The sequence below is a fragment of the Lutzomyia longipalpis genome, chromosome 2 (genome assembly GCF_024334085.1).
Source record: "Lutzomyia longipalpis isolate SR_M1_2022 chromosome 2, ASM2433408v1".
NCBI lineage: Eukaryota > Metazoa > Arthropoda > Insecta > Diptera > Psychodidae > Lutzomyia > Lutzomyia longipalpis.
Genome location: NC_074708.1, coordinates 3,145,275 through 3,162,492, shown reverse-complemented (window position 1 = coordinate 3,162,492; position 17,218 = coordinate 3,145,275). Strand labels below are relative to the sequence as shown.

Sequence of the window (17,218 nt, the reverse complement as noted above, 5' to 3'; positions counted from 1 at the left end):
TTAATCGCGAAACATGTAGACCGGAGAGAAAACAAAATTAATCCAGGTTGTCATTGTCATTGTTCGTTTGTGCTTGCTTGATTTTTCGTGAAAATTCCTGGAAAATACACTATAAATTAGCAATTAGTCCAGCACCTGTGGTAGCTGAGTGTACGAGTTTGTGGAAATTGGTGGAAAAGTGAAAAAATTTGGTGAGTATTTGGGTGAAAAATGAGGAAGAAAATTGGGAACAAAAGGCACCTTTTTTATAATGAAAATTTTTTTGCAATTTTCCAAAATTTTTCACTACTTCTCCCCTTGGGGTGTAGGGAGATAGTCAGGGAGTTACTTTTGGGGGTATTTGGGAATTTTTCTTTGGGGGGAAATGTACATTTTCACGGGGAAATTGATGGGTGAAAATCCTGACTCAAAATGGCCGCTTGTCTCCCTTTTCCAAATTGATGAGGTCGATTTTGTGGACCGATCGAAAAAATGCGGCTATTTTGAGCTCTGTCAGGGATATTTCCGGGAAATCTGGACTACATTTGTGATGTAGAGCACTGCCACGGGGGATTGCGGGGGCGAGCTGGTGGGCGCCAGTGGGGGAGTTTGGGGGAAATTAAGGGCAAAACTTCTTCATTTCGCACACAAACTCGCACCAGACGACAAATCAAAATGGGATGGCTACAGCAAATAAATTCTTCTTTCGGGACAACAAAGAACCCCTCCCTGAATTCCTGGGAATTAGCTCAATGCGTCACAGATCATTCACCCTTCCGGGCAGGCCCCCTCGTACTACGCCTCTTTCCACATTTCTCTCCGGAAGTTTACAAAACCTCATGTTTTTTTTTTAATCTGTCTCTGTTTCTCTTCTCTAACAGATTGTGCTTAAAAATCCCCTCCTGGCCAACAATAGAAAAAATTGAAGAAGGATTAAATTTGAGGAGCATGTCGACAACAGCTGGATCCAGTAGTGGAGGCGGAACTGGTGGTGGAGGACGCGGAAGGAACAATGCAACGAGCAACAATGGCGCAGCTCCGGCATCAGATCCGCGGAATGATTCAAAAGAATCCAAACCCAATCCCAAGATCTCCAAAGCCCTCGGCACATCAGCTAAGCGAATTCAGAAGGAACTGGCAGAGATTACGTTAGATCCACCACCAAATTGCAGTGCTGGACCAAAGGGGGATAATCTCTATGAGTGGGTATCGACGATCCTTGGGCCTCCGGGATCAGTGTACGAGGGTGGTGTGTTCTTCTTGGACATTCACTTTTCGCCTGAATATCCCTTCAAGCCTCCAAAGGTACGTTAAAAAAAAACCCCTCAAATTCCCTCTCTAAACTCTTTCATCTAATAATCTCCTTTTCTTCCTGAATTAGGTGACCTTCCGGACTCGGATATATCATTGCAACATAAACAGCCAAGGTGTGATCTGCCTGGATATTCTCAAGGACAATTGGTCACCAGCATTGACCATTTCGAAGGTCCTTCTCTCAATTTGCTCCCTTTTGACAGACTGCAATCCGGGTGAGTTCATCTTGAAGGAAAAATTCTCGATTTTGCTGATAAAATTCCACGAAGGCTTTTGTGCCAGTTTTCACTTGAAAAGATTGCGTTATTGGTTATCACTTCCAATCCAACATTACAATCCTTCATGACTTCATAAGCTGTGGTGTGGTGCTATTTTTCCCCCCGATTGAGTCATTATCGTCATCATGTCTCAAATTAATAATTATTATTGTACACAGAATTGACGTTTGCACAGGCAAATGTAAGAAATATTGATGTTTTGCCTAACTTATTGAGACTTTGGGCCTTATTCAGCGACCAAGAAACCCTTGAAATTCGCTTGAAATCTTGAAATTTCAGTACAAAATTCAAAGATTTCAAGGATTTCTTAGTCGCTGAATTAGGCCCTTTATCAAGGAAAATTTTCTTGGAAATTTTGATAATAATTTTGAAACATTTTTCCGGAAAAAATTGCGTTGAAAACAACCCTTTTTCACAATAAACTTTCTTATTATTTATTCATCTCAAAAGCCTTCGTAATATGAATTCAGCAAAAGTTACTTTTAATCGTAAAATTCGGTGAAATTACACAGGAAAATAGGAAAATTTCCAGGAAATTTACGCAGCAAAATTATTTAATTTTATTTTAAAGGAAAACTTATAGAAAGATTCTTTAAAAAAAATAGAATTAAAGATTTTCCTTTAAAGATTCAAAGAAAACATGCAAAAAGAACTTTTAGATAAAATATTGGGGTAGATTCTGTCAAGGATCTTTTTCTTATAAATGTTTAAATTAATTTTTTTTTAAAGATTTGACAGTTGGTGTTTTTTTTTAATAATTTATATTATCGATCCATGAATGAAAAAGAAATTGTCGTTCCAGTAGACAGTCAGATAAATTTTTAAAGAACACTGAAAAAAAGTAATTTTCCTTTAAAAATACGATAAAAAAAAGAAACCAAAGGGGTCGATTCTCTTTAAAAGAAAATCTTACAATTCATCAGTTATAAGAATTTTGATAGTTTATGAAAAATCTTTTAAGATCTTGAAAGTTTATTTCTTCTTCTTCTTTTTTTTGGTTGTCTGGTCTAGACTTCATTTCGACATCCATACAGCCTAAAGGATTTGTTTCTTCCTTTTTTATCGTATTTTTAAAGGAAAATTGCTTTTCCAGAGCTTTTTTAACGAGAGATGTTGAATCGGAGCGCAGTCAATAAATTAAAAACTTAGTTCTTGCTAATCAGCGACGTTTCGCTAATATATTTAAAAAGGATCCTCAGGCTCTGGAGGGAAAATCAATTACAACAAATTTTCTTTTAGAAAAATTACAAAAACTTTTGTTATAAAATTTAAGATTATCTTTTAATGTTTTAATCTTTTTATGTTTTCTGCTAAAATAACAATTCTTTTGTTTTACTTTAATGGCACGACAAAAAAAATTAAAAACATCGGGGTTAAATCTGATAAAAAAAATCTTTTCTTTTCTTTCCTTATAACTCGTCAGTTATAAGATTTTTTGGGATTTTTGGTATTCTGAGAAAAATATTATAAGATTTTGACAGTTTATTTCTTTCTTTAATCGGAGTTTTGACGGAAAATTACTTCTCCAGGGCTCTTTATAAATCTTTTTGACTGTTTTCTGGAATAATAAATTTTTAACAACTTTTCAGTCTTTAGAATAGAAAAGATTAGATTTTTTTTATCAGAATCCACTGCATAAACTGTCAAAATCTTTAAAGATGCTTCATAGAATTAAAGACAAATTGTAAGAAGAGAGAAAAAAGATTTTTAACAGAATCCAACCCATTATTTCGAAAAGGATTCTACTTTAATATTAATCTATTTTTTAATTTATTTAATTAATTTTGTATTTCTCTACAGCTGATCCACTTGTGGGAAGTATTGCAACGCAATATCTCCAAAATAGAGAAGAGCACGATAGAATCGCTCGACTGTGGACTAAACGGTGAGTTCTTAAATTAATTTAATTTGCAATTAATTTGAAAAATAAATCTTTTTGACAAAATTCTATGATTTTCTATTGTTTATTGCATACTTTACCAGCTATGCTACGTGATTTCCCCGTCTTCGGCATAATGTATTTTTTCTAATAATGACAAAATTGTCGTAAATCATAGCAAAACCTCTTAGTTGATAAAAGAAAGAAAAAAAAATAAGTAAAAATTATTGATATGAGAAAAAAAGGAGGAGGAGGATTTGATGTAAAAGAAAAATCCCATTGACTGGATGTGTGGTGTGTGTGTGGAAATGGAGGAAATATTTTAATTTTATATCCCTTTTTAATTTGTTTTTATTGAAAGTCTGAAAAATTGTAAAAAAAAAAACAAGTGTAGAATTTCCTCCATTTCTTTTGCAACTACACAGAAAAAAATTAAAGTCTTAAAATCAGATGGTAAGGAAAAGGAAAATTTAACGCAAAAAATACTGAAAATGTTTTTTTTTAGATTATTTTACTATATTTTATTGTGAAAAATTACGTCACCCGTTTGACCAAAAAAACAATTTTATTTTTTTTTTTATTTTTTATTTGTTTAAATCGGTACATAAAAAATGATCAGAATCTGATTAAAAAAATAATGTTTTTTTATCTGTTGTAAAGAGACTGACAAAGATTTGTCCAAAAAAATTTATTAATGACGTAAAAAAGGCAAAATAATTCAATTTTCTGAATTGTAAAATTTTGGTCTTATGGGTAAAGTAAAAAAAAAATTTAAGTTTAGCTTAAAAATTGTATATTTAATTTCAATGCTTTGTGAAAGATACAGAAAAAAAAATCATAAACTGCAAACTATTGTGTAATCTAAAACGCATGTGAAAGAAAGTTTAGTAAGAAAACGGTTTAGGATAATGTGTGTGAGAAAGTAAATAAAAAAAAGGAAAAATACCATGGAAAAAAAAATATTAAAGGCACATTTTGGGCGTGTTTACGGAGGGGGGTGATTAGAATTTTATAGGTATGAAAAAAAATTAATTAAAAGAAAAGATTTAAAGTTTTCCTCGTACTGAGAGAGAGAGACAAAAAATCAATCATTGTGTCCAAATTGTGTCAGAACTGTCTGTGGTGCGAGAGAATCAGCAGCATTAATCACCCTTTCTTAAGTTTTTTTTTTCCTTTTTTTCTAATTGAAGAAAAAAGTAAAAAAGAAAAAAATGTATAATACGATGTGATAGATAATTTTTACTATATATATTGTATATTTAAAGTGGAACAAGATTTAAAAGAAAATATAATGGGTATGACTTGAGTTTTTTTTAAATCATTTTTTGAAAGATTTTTTTCTTCATTATTTTAGGCAAAAGGAAATTAAATAATTTCTCATCAATTTTTTTTGTATAGCTTGTAAGGAACTTAGGCGAGAGATATTAAATATTTTTTAAATAAAAAAAAATTATCCTACAACTATTCCAAAATTTTAGGCGATTATCTAATTCCTCAATTTAGACGAAGAAAAAGTTTTAATTCATTTTATCATTGATAGAGAATTTTTTAATTTCTTAATCTTACAAATTAGAATGATTGTGTTCTTATTTTTTAACACTTCATGACATTTAAAGGAAAATCATTAAATCGAGAGAGAGAAAACTTTAAGAAAATTTAGAGAAGAAAAGAATGAAGAAATTATTGAGGTGTCCCATTAAAATAATTTTTATTCAGAAAATACTTTGCAAAATGTAGTCGATTCTGTCAAAAATCTTTTCTTTTCTTATAACCTAAAAGTTGTTGAAAGATTTTGACAGTTGGTTGATGTTTCTTTTAAATTGTTCCATTGTCGTCCAATAAAAAAAATAAATAAAGAATTTGTTGTTTCAGAAAAAAATTAGAAAGTTACTCAAAAAGCTCTGGAAAAACTATTTTTCTTTAAAAAGGTTTAAAAAAGCAGCAAATTGTCAAAATCTTAAAAAGATTTTTCAAAGAATATCAAAAATCTTTTAACTGAAGGGAAAAGAAGAGATTTCCCGAAAAACTTCCTTTCCCCAAGTTTTTCGATTTTTGCCAAACAAAAAAAATCTTTGTAGGAAAAAGTTATTTTAAAATAAAGTATTGAATTCCTTAAAAAAAAAAATACAATGAAGGATATTTTTTCTTAGTTCTGGGACACTTCTAAATTTCCTTGAGAAAGTCATTTCGTATTTTTATCAAACATTATATCTGTAGTTTAAATTATCTAATTTAAAAAAAAAGTGAAAAGCTTAGAACTCATCAAACGATGATTCATTGAGATTTTTCGCCAACCCTAATGCCAGCAAAATCAACAATTTTTATACTAAAAAAAATAATAACTTGGCCACAACTAAAGTTCAATTAAAGATGAAAAAACTTTAGTAACTTTTTTGTTCATCATTAAAACGAATAAAAAAAACAATTCCAATGTGAATAAATTAAAAACGAATTTGTCTTACAGTGGATTGAAAATTAATTTAAAATTAAAAAAAAAATATGATGAAGAATGAAAAAGAAACTCTTAGAGTGAAGAAAAAAGCAGCATTGTATGGAAAATATATCCCTCAATAGAGAACCATTTTAAGAATTAAGCGACAGATTGCGAGATCAATTTGATTTGCATATTATATAAATAAATAAAAAATACCTTTATAAAATAAACATAAATAAAAAAGAAAAAACAACATAAACTGCAGATGCAACAAAAAACGTGGAATCAATGTTGGTGAACTTTTGACTGGATGTATCACCGAAAAAGAAACGGATTATATAAAAGTAAATAAAAATAAATAAATATGATAAAATAAATGAAAAAAAAATGTGAATCTACCAATTTTATCAAATTATATAATTTCTTTCATCAGTAAAGAAAAGAAAAAGATATTTAATTAAAAGAGGAAGTGAATGTAATTAAAATGAAAAATAGCTATCCTTAAGTTTATAGAAAGAAAGAGAGCGTATTTGAGAGAAAAATTTTTAGTTGTAAAAAAAGAAATGAATTTCCTCCTTTTTTTAAAGAAAGAAAGAAAAGAGAATGATCAAGAGAATAAAAAGTAAAATTATATTAAAAGAAAAACTATGACGAAGGAAAAGAATAAATTACAATAAATGTGTACTATCAAAACAGGATGAAAATGTGATTTTTTTTTCTCTCCAAAAAATGTCTTCAAAATTCATTTAGTTTGGGTTTGTTTTTTGAATTTTGCAAATTGGCGCGCGAATTTTTGCATGAAGCGCTAAAAATAGAAATTCCTTGCGGCAAATGCTGCAACTTTGGCCAAGTAGGCATCAAGGTAGCGTGGCCGAGCGGTCTAAGGCGCTGGTTTAAGGCACCAGTCTCTTCGGGGGCGTGGGTTCGAATCCCACCGCTGCCACATTTTTTGCATTTTATTTTTTAAAGATTTTCTATTACTACTCTTCTCTTTATACTAAATCGAGATGTTTATACGTATTAGAAAGGATTTTTTCTTTTGTTTTTTAGGTTCTTTTTGTGTGATAAATTTCCGAATTCGTGCATTTGTCTTTAGGTGTTGAGGAAAGATAATATTTAAAAATATTTTTAAGAGTTAAGAATCATTTTAAAAATCTTTAAGGGTTTGCAAAGAACGATCCTTTCACGATTCTTCTGAATTTTCACTATCACGTAAAGAAAGAAAATATTCTTAACTCACAAAAGAATTTCAAAATAACATAAGGGTAAGTGGGGCAAAAAGTTAAAAGAAACATCTTCAATATCTCAGTCAAGGGGATGGTTTAACCTCATTTTCAGTGAAGAAAAGTCACTTTTTGTTGACCAAAATGTATGAGGAATTCTCGAATCTCGCTCAATCTCGACCGATTCCCGAGAAACACTTTAACTTTTTTTATACTAATAATGTTATTTCGATGATGAGAAGGGATCAATTAAGAGCTAATTAAATGTACTTTCGATTGCAAGTGGAATTGTGCAAACTGATCCCTTATTTTGATCGGAAGAACCTGCTGCCTCACTAAAAGTACTGATTTCTCGGGGTTGGGCATCCCCCTGATCTCAGTAAATACTATTTCGTAATTGTTCTAATTTAGTCAAAAGGTACCTTATACAACTCTAACTAAGCCTATAAAGTTTTATAATAATTGATCTAATATTTTGGGAATTATTTAAAAAACAAATTTTTCGAATTTCAAAGTTACTTTGACCTTTCATTTCAATATCTTTTTTTTTTGGCGTATTTCTCTGTAATTTTTTTGATCCAAATGCATTTTCAGATAGAGTAACTATAGCTAAACACGAACCTAGTCTAAATTTTCCGAAAAAATTTTCCAACAAAATTTTAGGACAAAAAACGTAAATTAACATTTTGCCCCATTGTTGGGGCAAAAAGTTAAAAGTGCAAGGTTTCGGAAAATGTATTGAAAATGCATTTTCCCGTTGAGTTAGAAAAGAATCGTCTGAGACAAAGTTGTAGCCTGGAAAATTTCCTATAAGATAGTCGTCATGAGAAAACTCAAATATTTTCAGAGAAATCAGGAAAATGTTTCTCTCAAAAAACTAACTTTTTGCCCCATAATCCCCTAAATTTAAAGAATTATGCGTTTGTTTCTAGGTGTTAAGGTTCTTAAATATTTTTTTTAAGAGTTTAAGAATTTTTTTAAAAAATCTAAGGATTTGCAAGTTCTAATAAACTCTTCGTAAAAATAAACAACGATCCTCTCACGTTTTTTTTTAATTTTTATTATCACGTAAAGAAACACAACTCCTTAACTCATAAAAGAATTTAAAAATAAAAGACAAATAAATTAATAATTTGAATTGAAAATAAAGTTAAAATATTCCTTGAAAGTAAAAGAAAAAGCTTTAAAAAATAAATGCAAAAAATGTGGCAGCGGTGGGATTCGAACCCACGCCCCCGAAGAGACTGGTGCCTTAAACCAGCGCCTTAGACCGCTCGGCCACGCTACCTTGTGCTGTCTGTGACCAAAGAATCATCTCCTCTTACCCAATGTTTTCATTCACGAATACCTATTCGCATGTGAAATTTCCCGATTTCAACACGAAGTCTTGACAAGCTCTAAATAAAATCGAAAACATTCCACTTTCGTGCGTGAAAAAATCACCTTTTGCAAGAAAAAAAATCTTCAGAGGAAAATTGTGTAGTGAGTGCGTGTGAAAATGCCCTGAGCTCCCTTACTTTGTACCAATATTGGTGAAGAAGCCCTTTAAACAACATCTGCTGCTGAAAAGAATAATTTAAATATCCGTCTGCCAGGGCTCTATAGGGGAGCAGAGAGAAAATCGGCTGCAAGAGGCCCCCGTTTTTGGTCACCCCGCATTTAGTGTGTTGTAGCCACAGAGGAAACCGCGAGTGGGTGATTAAATGTGATAAGAAAACAGCTCGCGGTGGAAGTGGAAAAGTTTTGCACGCGAGTTTACATCAGTCGCGAAGAGTTTTTCATCATACTGTGTGTGCAACATGGGTAGAAGTATTTGGCAACATCTGGGATTTGGGATCATCCTGGTGACCTTCTTCGCCACCAGTGGGTGCTACGGCCTCAAAGTGAATGATGAAAATTGCCCCCAAATCCTCAACTTTGTCTTCAAGGGCTACACTCCAATAGGTGAGTCAGATAATATTTCTTTTCTTTTTTCTTCTTAATTCATTGCGGGGCACACCGAAGGGGTTTCTCATTGCAAAATGTGAAGGTCATTTTGAAAATTTGAGCTCAAAAATTTAAATTTCTCATTTAAATTAAACAGAATCGACCTGGGTGGATTAGGTCTTATTGGGTCTTAAATGCGGTTTAACTTACGATTAATGAATAGAAAAGATTTTTCAAAAAAATTGGATGAAATCGACTATCTAGGTTCGTTTTAAGATTTTAGAGGCCTAAGCTAGGCCTGAGTTTTCCTAAACTAGATTTTAGTTCAAAGAAAAGCATTGATTCAACTAGATTTAATCTTAAAGTTTTAAAAGCATTTCCGTTAAAAACATTAGTATTTAAGCTTAGCTTTAAAGCCTAAGATTAGCTTTAAAAAAGCTTAAACTGATCCATGAGAAATTTAAACCTAGTCTGGCTTTGTTGATGTTTAAAAAAAACTTTCCTCTAGCTTTTAAAAAAATCAAGCCTAACATAAAGAAGTCAGGGATGAAATAAGCTATCTAGGTCCGATTAAAGTTTTAATAGGCCTGAGTTTTCCTAAACTACATTTTAGTTCTAAAAAAAAAGCATTGATTCAACCTGATTTAGTCTTAGAATTTTAAAAACTGGTCCCTTAAAAAATTAGGAACTTAAGTATAGATTTAAAACCTAAGATTAGCTTAAAACATTTAAGCTGTGGTCCTTGAAAAACTTAGGCTTGGTATAGCTTTACTAAAAATAAAAACTAAAGTCTAGCTTTAAAAAAATTAGGCCTAACATAAAGAACTTCAGTCTCCTATAAAACTAAGTCCTATCTACTTACGAAACTTAAGCCTGACATAAATAAAATTAAGTCTAAGTTGAGAAACTTAGACCTAGCTTAAGCTAGGCCTAAGGTTTTTTATTAAATTTCCTACAATAAGCGCTACAGTAGACTCAGAACAGTTTCAACACAATCATTTCTGAAAAAAATTTGAAGTAAAGTCTAGCTTGAAAACTTTGGCTTAGCTATAAAAAAAAACTTCAGCTTAACTTAAAAAAAAATCTATGTAGTTTAAAAGGCTTAGATCTGGCTAAAAAAAAAACTATGACTAGGTTATTAAAACTTTAGCTTACATTAAAAAAAACCTTCGTCTAGTTTAAAAGATTTAGGTCTAGCTTGAAAAGATAAGGCTAAGCAAAAAAGAAATAGGTCCAGTTGATAAAACTTAGGCTTATCTTTTAAAAAAAAACTTAGGCCCAATTTAAAAAATTTAGATCTTCCTTAAAAAATTTACATCTAGCTTGAAAAAAAATTATGTCGAACTTATTAGTGAATTTCACCAATTTAAGTGAGATTCGATCTCATGATGGTTTCATTGGGAAACTCATGTTGAACCGATTTAACTAAGAAATAAGAAAAACGTTAATTGTTGCATTAACTTCAATAATTATTATTTTTTATTTTCCCCTAAATTCCGATTCATTTTGATCACCTCTTCCTCCTCCTCCTATGCAGGCCTCAAAGCTGGGAATTTCTCTGAGAATCATCAAGCACGAACGCTGGAAGCTTGCGTTCAGGCTTGCTGCGACAATGGAGCAGAATGCAACAGCGCCTTCATGTTCAACGGCACATGCTACCACGTAAAGTGCGTGAATGATCAGCTTTGCCTGCCACTGAGACGCTACCCGAACAACACGAAGCTGTACATGGTGCTCGTGAATCCCGTGAGTGACGATCAAACGTGGCCGGATTTGCTGAGGCAAGCCGATGCGCAGGAGTTTCAATCGCCCTCTGATGTCATTGATGAGGCCAAACAGCACCCGTCGTACTACCCGGATAACTATGAACTTGTGAATAGAATGCTCAGTTCACCGTATGTCGATGATGCTGCTGCTGCAGCTTATGGGCTTGAGCGGTACATTGGGGAGGAGTCCCAGGTGGACAAGGTGAAGGTTTACCCAGGTCGAGAGGCCAACAACGTGGTGATGTGTGAAGTTGGTGCGGATAAATGTGGGAAGAATGAGCATTGCCGTGCTGTTTCTGAGAAATCTCGAAATGGATTTTGTGATTGCCTCGAAAATTACGTCCGGAATGAGGATGGAGCGTGTGTTGCAGTACGAGGAGCCACGGATAAGCAGTACTATGACAAATACTGGGATGCATTGAATACAGAAGCGGGGAAAGTTGAACCAAATCCCAAACCTCTGACAAATGGGGATGCAACGGATGGGGCAACGAAGCAAATAACCGTGTCTGTTGTGTCGAAGGATGTTCGATTGCCTGAGAAGGAAGTCACCTTGTCGGCATTCACAATTCCCGATGAACAATCCAGTGGGGATAAGTATAAGTATCTGTGGACACTGGTGTCACGCCCGAGTGGCGATAATGGCACAATAACCGATCAAACAAAGGACAAAGTGAAGCTCTCAAATCTCTCCGAAGGACTCTACCAATTCAAGGTAACTGTGACGGGGAATGGTTCGTACGGCGAGAGTTATGCCAATGTAACAGTTCTGCCGGCAAAGAGGATAAATAAGGCTCCAACAGTGATCATTACACCCATCCAGCAGACAGTTAAACTCCCCAATAGTGGAGCAATTCTCGATGGGAGTACAAGCAAGGATGACGATGCCATTGTTTCGTGGCATTGGGATCTCGTTGAGGGACCCATTGGGTATCAACCCAAACTCCCGGAAACGGCCACACTTCAGCTGTCGGATCTCACAGCTCCCGGAAACTACACGTTCAAGCTGACGATCACTGACTCCGACGGTGTGCAGAATTCAACAACAGCCAACATTACCGTTCTCAAGGGAATTGATTATCCCCCCGAAGCCAATGCGGGCCCTGACGTCATCCTCTACCTACCACACAACAACATCACCCTCAATGGCTCCCTCAGCACTGATGATCGCGAAATTGTTGCGTGGGAGTGGACAAAAGACTCAACGGATGAATCAAAGGCGGTTGATATGCAAAACACCCGGACACCCTTCCTGCAGCTCTCAAATCTCGAGGAGGGAATCTACAAGTTTGTCCTCAAAGTCACAGATGCAAGTGGGCAGAGTAGCTCAGCTACTGTTCATGTTTTCGTGAAGCCACCCACAAATCTTCCACCCATCGCCAATGCTGGCAAGAATATTGTAAGAAAATCCTCCATTTTTTCTTTTTAATAATTTTCCTGAAAAAAAAATTATTTCCTTTGCAGACAATCAACCTCCCACAAAATTGGGCTACGCTCAATGCTTCAGAATCAAGTGATGATGTAAAGATCTCCTCATATAGCTGGAAACAAATCTCCGGACCATCCACAGCATCAATTCTCAACAGCAATGCAACGGTGAGTAAATGAGAGCAATTTATTTGGTGAATTAATTAGTCCCCCCTCCTGACTGATTTCCAATATTTTCGACACAATTCAATCAATAAAAGAAATTATTTGTGCAATAACTTCAAGGACAAGGCAGTTTTTCGGTGCTCGTGAAAGGCACAGAAGGTCGCGTTGATTTGTGAAGGGAAAGAGAGCTTTCTTGGAGCTTTTAAAGCATTGTTGCATATTGATGAAATGTGAAAGGAAATTATATAAAGAGGGGACGCTAAAAGGGGTAATCATTCGAGGAAAAAAAGGTTCTTTTTTTGGGAAATATTCAAAAATATTCTAAACAGAAATAAATTAGAATTTTAAAGCAGTTTTCGAGGAATCTGTTAGTTTGTGTGTTGAATAAAATATTGATCAAATAAATACAAGCAGAGAAAGAATTTATTCCAAAAAAATTGAAATGTTTAATACCCTTAAAAATACTTCAGCTGAAAGTACTAAAATTAACCAAACACTTACGCGAATTACTATTGGGGTAAGTGACCGACCCCATAGAATTTTTCACAAAAAAGCAAATTCTTTCGTTCAAATGAGCTTTAATAGACTCCGTGGTACTTCCTAAGAAGTCTTTTGTCCATTTTAGAACACAAAAATAAATTTTTCAAAGGATTTTTTCAATAATTTTTTTGAGGTTAGAATCGTCAAGAAAGAGACAAAGAGTGACAATGGAAGAAAAACTAGAATAAAGAGTTACACCAATTTTTGAATTTACTCTTCTTACATTTTTGTTAATAACTTTTTTTCTGGTGGTCCGATTGATCTGAAATTTTTACACAATCTTCTCTGATAACCAAGGAACTTATTTCCAGAAGCTTAGCTCTATACCTGTAAGAACTAAGGCGCAATTAATTGAAATATAGCTCTGGGGTCGGTCACCTACCCCTCATAGTAAACGAAGGGTTAATCTGTAAAAGAGATTTTTTGTTCAATGAAAACGATTATAGCATGACCTAAAATCTCCAGCGTTGACTGAAAAATTAAAAAATTGTCTCCTGCACTGATAAAGTGTCGTAGCACAAAGAGGAAGAGGAAAAGAATAAATAAAAAGAAATTTAAGCATATTGAGTTGGAGCTTTAACGAATTATATTTTTAATGCGACGTACAAATTACCTTATCTCTGTCAACCACGCTGGAATTTTGATAAAGAGGAAATAATTTGAATTTCACAGAAGAAAGAATTTTTTTGTTGATGATTTAACTGGATTTCTTTCTTTAACAATTTTCATTTTAAAAATTCATAAATCGAGAAGAAATATCTAAATTTCCTCAGATATTTTTGGTCTTTCTCTGAGCTTTAGTTAGAGCTTTGATATTAACCTTTTGAGCGATAGTGTCAAAACACTAACGAACATTTCCAGGGGGTACGTGACCGACCCCATAGATATTTTTCGAGATTTAAGCGAAATTGTTTAAAGAAATTAGCCTTTTATTGACTTCTTGGAATCCTTGCAATAGCTTAAAAAGTCTTTCATCCATTTTCTAGCCAAAAATTAATTATTAAATGGATTTTTATGATTTTTAAAGATTTTTTTTTAGTTAGAAATTTCAATGAAAGAATTTTCAATAAATATTCGTGTTTTAGCAATTTATAAGTAGTTCCTAATTTACTTTCTAGGCATTGAGATTGATTTATAAACTGTAAATTGTTGGTGTTTTTTCTGCAAAAATCAGAAAATCCCTGAAAATGAGAACTAAAAAACTAATTTTGACCGTTACAACAATTTTTGAATTCCCACTTCTTACGCTTTTGTTGATAACTTTTCTTCTGGTGGTCAGATTTACCTGAAATATTAAAAAAATCTTCTGAGATAGCCAAGGAAATTGTTATCAAAAGATCATTTCTACACTTCTAAGAATTAGAGCTCAATAACCCGAAATCCTCGAAATATATCTCTGGAGTTGGTCAACTCTACCCCTCCTTGTGGCAATTCAAAGGTTAATAAAGTTCTTATCCTTAAAGTATTCGGCTACTAAGAAATATCTAACTTTAAGATTTTTTTGGCTTTTTATAATTTTTAGCTTGAGCTTTAATCTCTGGGTTTCATCTTCGAATGAAAGAGAAATTTTAAAAATTAAATTAGAAAAGAAAATTCAAATCAAACACTTTTTTTTTATTCAAAACCACTTCAAATAAATCTGCTAATTCGCTCCCTTCAATAGGTGGCTAATGCAACAGCCTTGACCCTCGGTTCGTACGTCTTTGAGGTCACAGTGATCGATGCGAATGGGAACAATGCCACAGATCGTATGACGGTGAAGGTAATTCAGGAGAAGAATAGCCCACCCGTTGCAAATGGCGGTGGAGATCAGAACATTGTTCTGCCGCAGAGTGTAATGATCCTCAATGGGAGTAAATCCACGGATGATCTTGGAATTGTCAACTACACGTGGACCAAGGAGGGTGGAAGTGTTGCCGTGGGCACAGTAATTGGGAATACAGATCACGAGCCAGTGCTCATGGTTACGGATCTCGTGGCAGGGCGCTACGTGTTCCGTCTCACTGTAACAGATGATCAGGGATTATCCTCCAGTGATACTGTTAGTGTGATTGTACGTCCAGATCCGCTTCTGCTGAATCTCGTTGAAGTCACCTTGGTGACTGAGGCGACAATTCTCACGGAGAGTGAATTGATAACAATTCAGCAAAAGCTTGAGCTACTCCTGGGGGATAACAGAAGACTCCATATGCGTGAATTGAAGCGTGAACAGAAGACAAATCAAGCCATTATGGTGTTCTTTGTGGAGAACACGGAGAATCGCGAGGGGAAACTCAATCTTGTACCCGGATTGGAAGTTGAGAAGATCCTCAAGGAGAAATTTTGGCGTGATGCCAGTATCCTTGGATCCTCCTTGTCTGACATACGAACGACTGTGTGCCAAAATTCCTGCTCTGATCATGGTGTGTGCAACAGTGAGACACGCTCCTGCACCTGTGACACCTTCTGGATGCCCGATGTCTTCTACTTCTGGGGCATCAGTGATGCCAATTGTGGTGAGTTTGAGAGATTTTTTCCATTTGATTTTTCTCTTCAATTTATTTTTTAAATTAAAAAAAATCTTTTAAATGTTTTACTTTTCTTTTACAGATTGGTCCATCTTGTATGTAATTATTGGGATTTTTGTGCTCTTCCTCATCCTCTCGGGGATTTGCTGGAGTATCACGTGTATGTGCCGAAAGACAAGGAATCATCCGCGTTCGAGGAATAAACCAACAAAATATTCCCTCCTTGGATCGCATGATGATGAATTGCCGCCGTGTGAGTGAAAAAAATCAATTTTATTTGAATCATCTTCACTTTTAGCTTCTGCATTGTCCTCCCAATATAATCCTTTCTGCATTTTCATGGAAATCTATTGCAAACATTTTTTTCTTCGATGTTAAAACATTGCAAAACATTCTGCAATCAATTGAACGCTATCTTGAGTCATAAATCATCCCAAAATCCCCAAAATCTAAGCCAATTAATCACCCCAAAGTAAGACTAAAGTTCAATTTTTGTTTATTTTTTCTTCAACAGCACGCCGAGGGACGGTTCTCTCGGAAACAGACACAGACTCCGATGTTCTCTTTGAGACACGTTCCAAGCAAAATGGTTCAGCACGTCTCAATGGTGATGCAAGAAATGCCGCCAATAAGTACGCCGTAACACGATTGGGAAGACGGGTTAAAACATAGATTTTCCCACCAAAGGTAAGAAAATTTAAACACTCCTAACAAACAAAAAAACGTCTCAAAGTGCTTGAACTTAAAACAAATCTTGTTTATCCCAGTTAAGAGTGAGTGAACTCACTTGAATTGGCCTTAAGAAACAAATTAACCCGAAGAGTGTGGCAACATTCCAATGTTACAGAGAGAGAGTTGCTTACCCCCTCTTTTCTTTATTGATTAAAAAAAAAAAGAAAGGTTTTTATGAAAAAGAAAAATTAGGGAAAATGCCCCAAAAGAAAAAATTGGTTTTGAAATGTAAACGTTGGCTGTAGACGAATTAAACGAAAAAAATCTTAGTAAGAAATTAAATTGAAAAAGAAAGAGTAGAAAATGACTTGAAGAACATTTTGCACTTTAAAAAATCAACAACAAAAAAAGAAGATTTTTAAAGTGTTGGCTATTTTGTGATTAAATTGTGTTACAATTTTTTTAAGCTTTACTTTTTGTGTTTTTTTGTTAAGTAAAAAACTAGAGAGAAAATACACGTGAATGAAAAAAAATTAAAGCACATAAAATTGTGTGTGAGGAAAAATTTAAAATAAGTTGATAGAAAAACAAAAATAAATAAATAGTATTTAAAAAAAAAACATTCCCAATTTTTAAAAAAGAGGAAATTTAATTAATTTATTAGTGTCATTGCGTATTCTAGTCGTACCTATATACATTTATTGTCCAATGCAAAAGGATTTTGGATTAATCAGGGTTTGACAGACAAGTCCCAATTATAGGTAGGTAGGTAAGAGGCTCAAAACACAAGGATAGGCAGTGTTTTATTATCATTTAATTTTCTTGTAAAAGAATTTACCAAGTTTAGGAAAATAAATTATTAAAAGAAATTAAATTGTAGATTAACAAATAAAAAATATTTTTTAAGCTCTTGAAAAAAGTGTTTTTTATCAGAATTGGGGGCAAAAAAAAAGGATAACAACTAGAAAAAATTAGGAAACTAAAAAATAAACGATTTATGCGTTCGTTACTTCTTCTAAGATCAGAATAAAAATTAATAAGAAAAATATTTATTTAATCCAAATTGAACTAGCACCTAGGTCCTAACCCAGTTCTAGCTCATTTTCA

General features: G+C 33.7%; 2 protein-coding genes and 2 non-coding genes across 4 annotated transcripts; 3 read left to right on the top strand and 1 right to left on the bottom strand.

The window, feature by feature from the left end:
- The first annotated feature begins 7 nt into the window (after nucleotides 1-7).
- Nucleotides 8-4,756, top strand: LOC129788650 (ubiquitin-conjugating enzyme E2-24 kDa). The gene is made up of 5 exons (XM_055824880.1): nucleotides 8-191; nucleotides 861-1,284; nucleotides 1,361-1,508; nucleotides 3,372-3,456; nucleotides 3,555-4,756. Exons 2-5 carry the CDS (start codon nucleotides 928-930, stop codon nucleotides 3,565-3,567), a joined length of 603 nt encoding a protein of 200 aa, XP_055680855.1. The 5' UTR covers nucleotides 8-191; nucleotides 861-927; the 3' UTR covers nucleotides 3,568-4,756.
- Nucleotides 4,757-6,745: 1,989 nt separating this feature from the next.
- Trnal-aag (transfer RNA leucine (anticodon AAG)) lies at nucleotides 6,746-6,827 on the top strand. Its single transcript has one exon. It is a non-coding gene; the product is annotated as a tRNA-Leu (tRNA).
- A 1,486-nt stretch (nucleotides 6,828-8,313) lies between these two features.
- Trnal-aag (transfer RNA leucine (anticodon AAG)) lies at nucleotides 8,314-8,395 on the bottom strand. The gene has a single exon. It is a non-coding gene; the product is annotated as a tRNA-Leu (tRNA).
- Nucleotides 8,396-8,490: 95 nt separating this feature from the next.
- On the top strand, nucleotides 8,491-16,359 carry LOC129788631 (dyslexia-associated protein KIAA0319-like protein). The gene is made up of 7 exons (XM_055824855.1): nucleotides 8,491-9,051; nucleotides 10,571-12,198; nucleotides 12,264-12,395; nucleotides 14,596-15,427; nucleotides 15,522-15,692; nucleotides 15,954-16,126; nucleotides 16,207-16,359. Exons 1-6 carry the CDS (start codon nucleotides 8,907-8,909, stop codon nucleotides 16,109-16,111), a joined length of 3,066 nt encoding a protein of 1,021 aa, XP_055680830.1. The 5' UTR covers nucleotides 8,491-8,906; the 3' UTR covers nucleotides 16,112-16,126; nucleotides 16,207-16,359.
- Nucleotides 16,360-17,218: the final 859 nt, after the last annotated feature.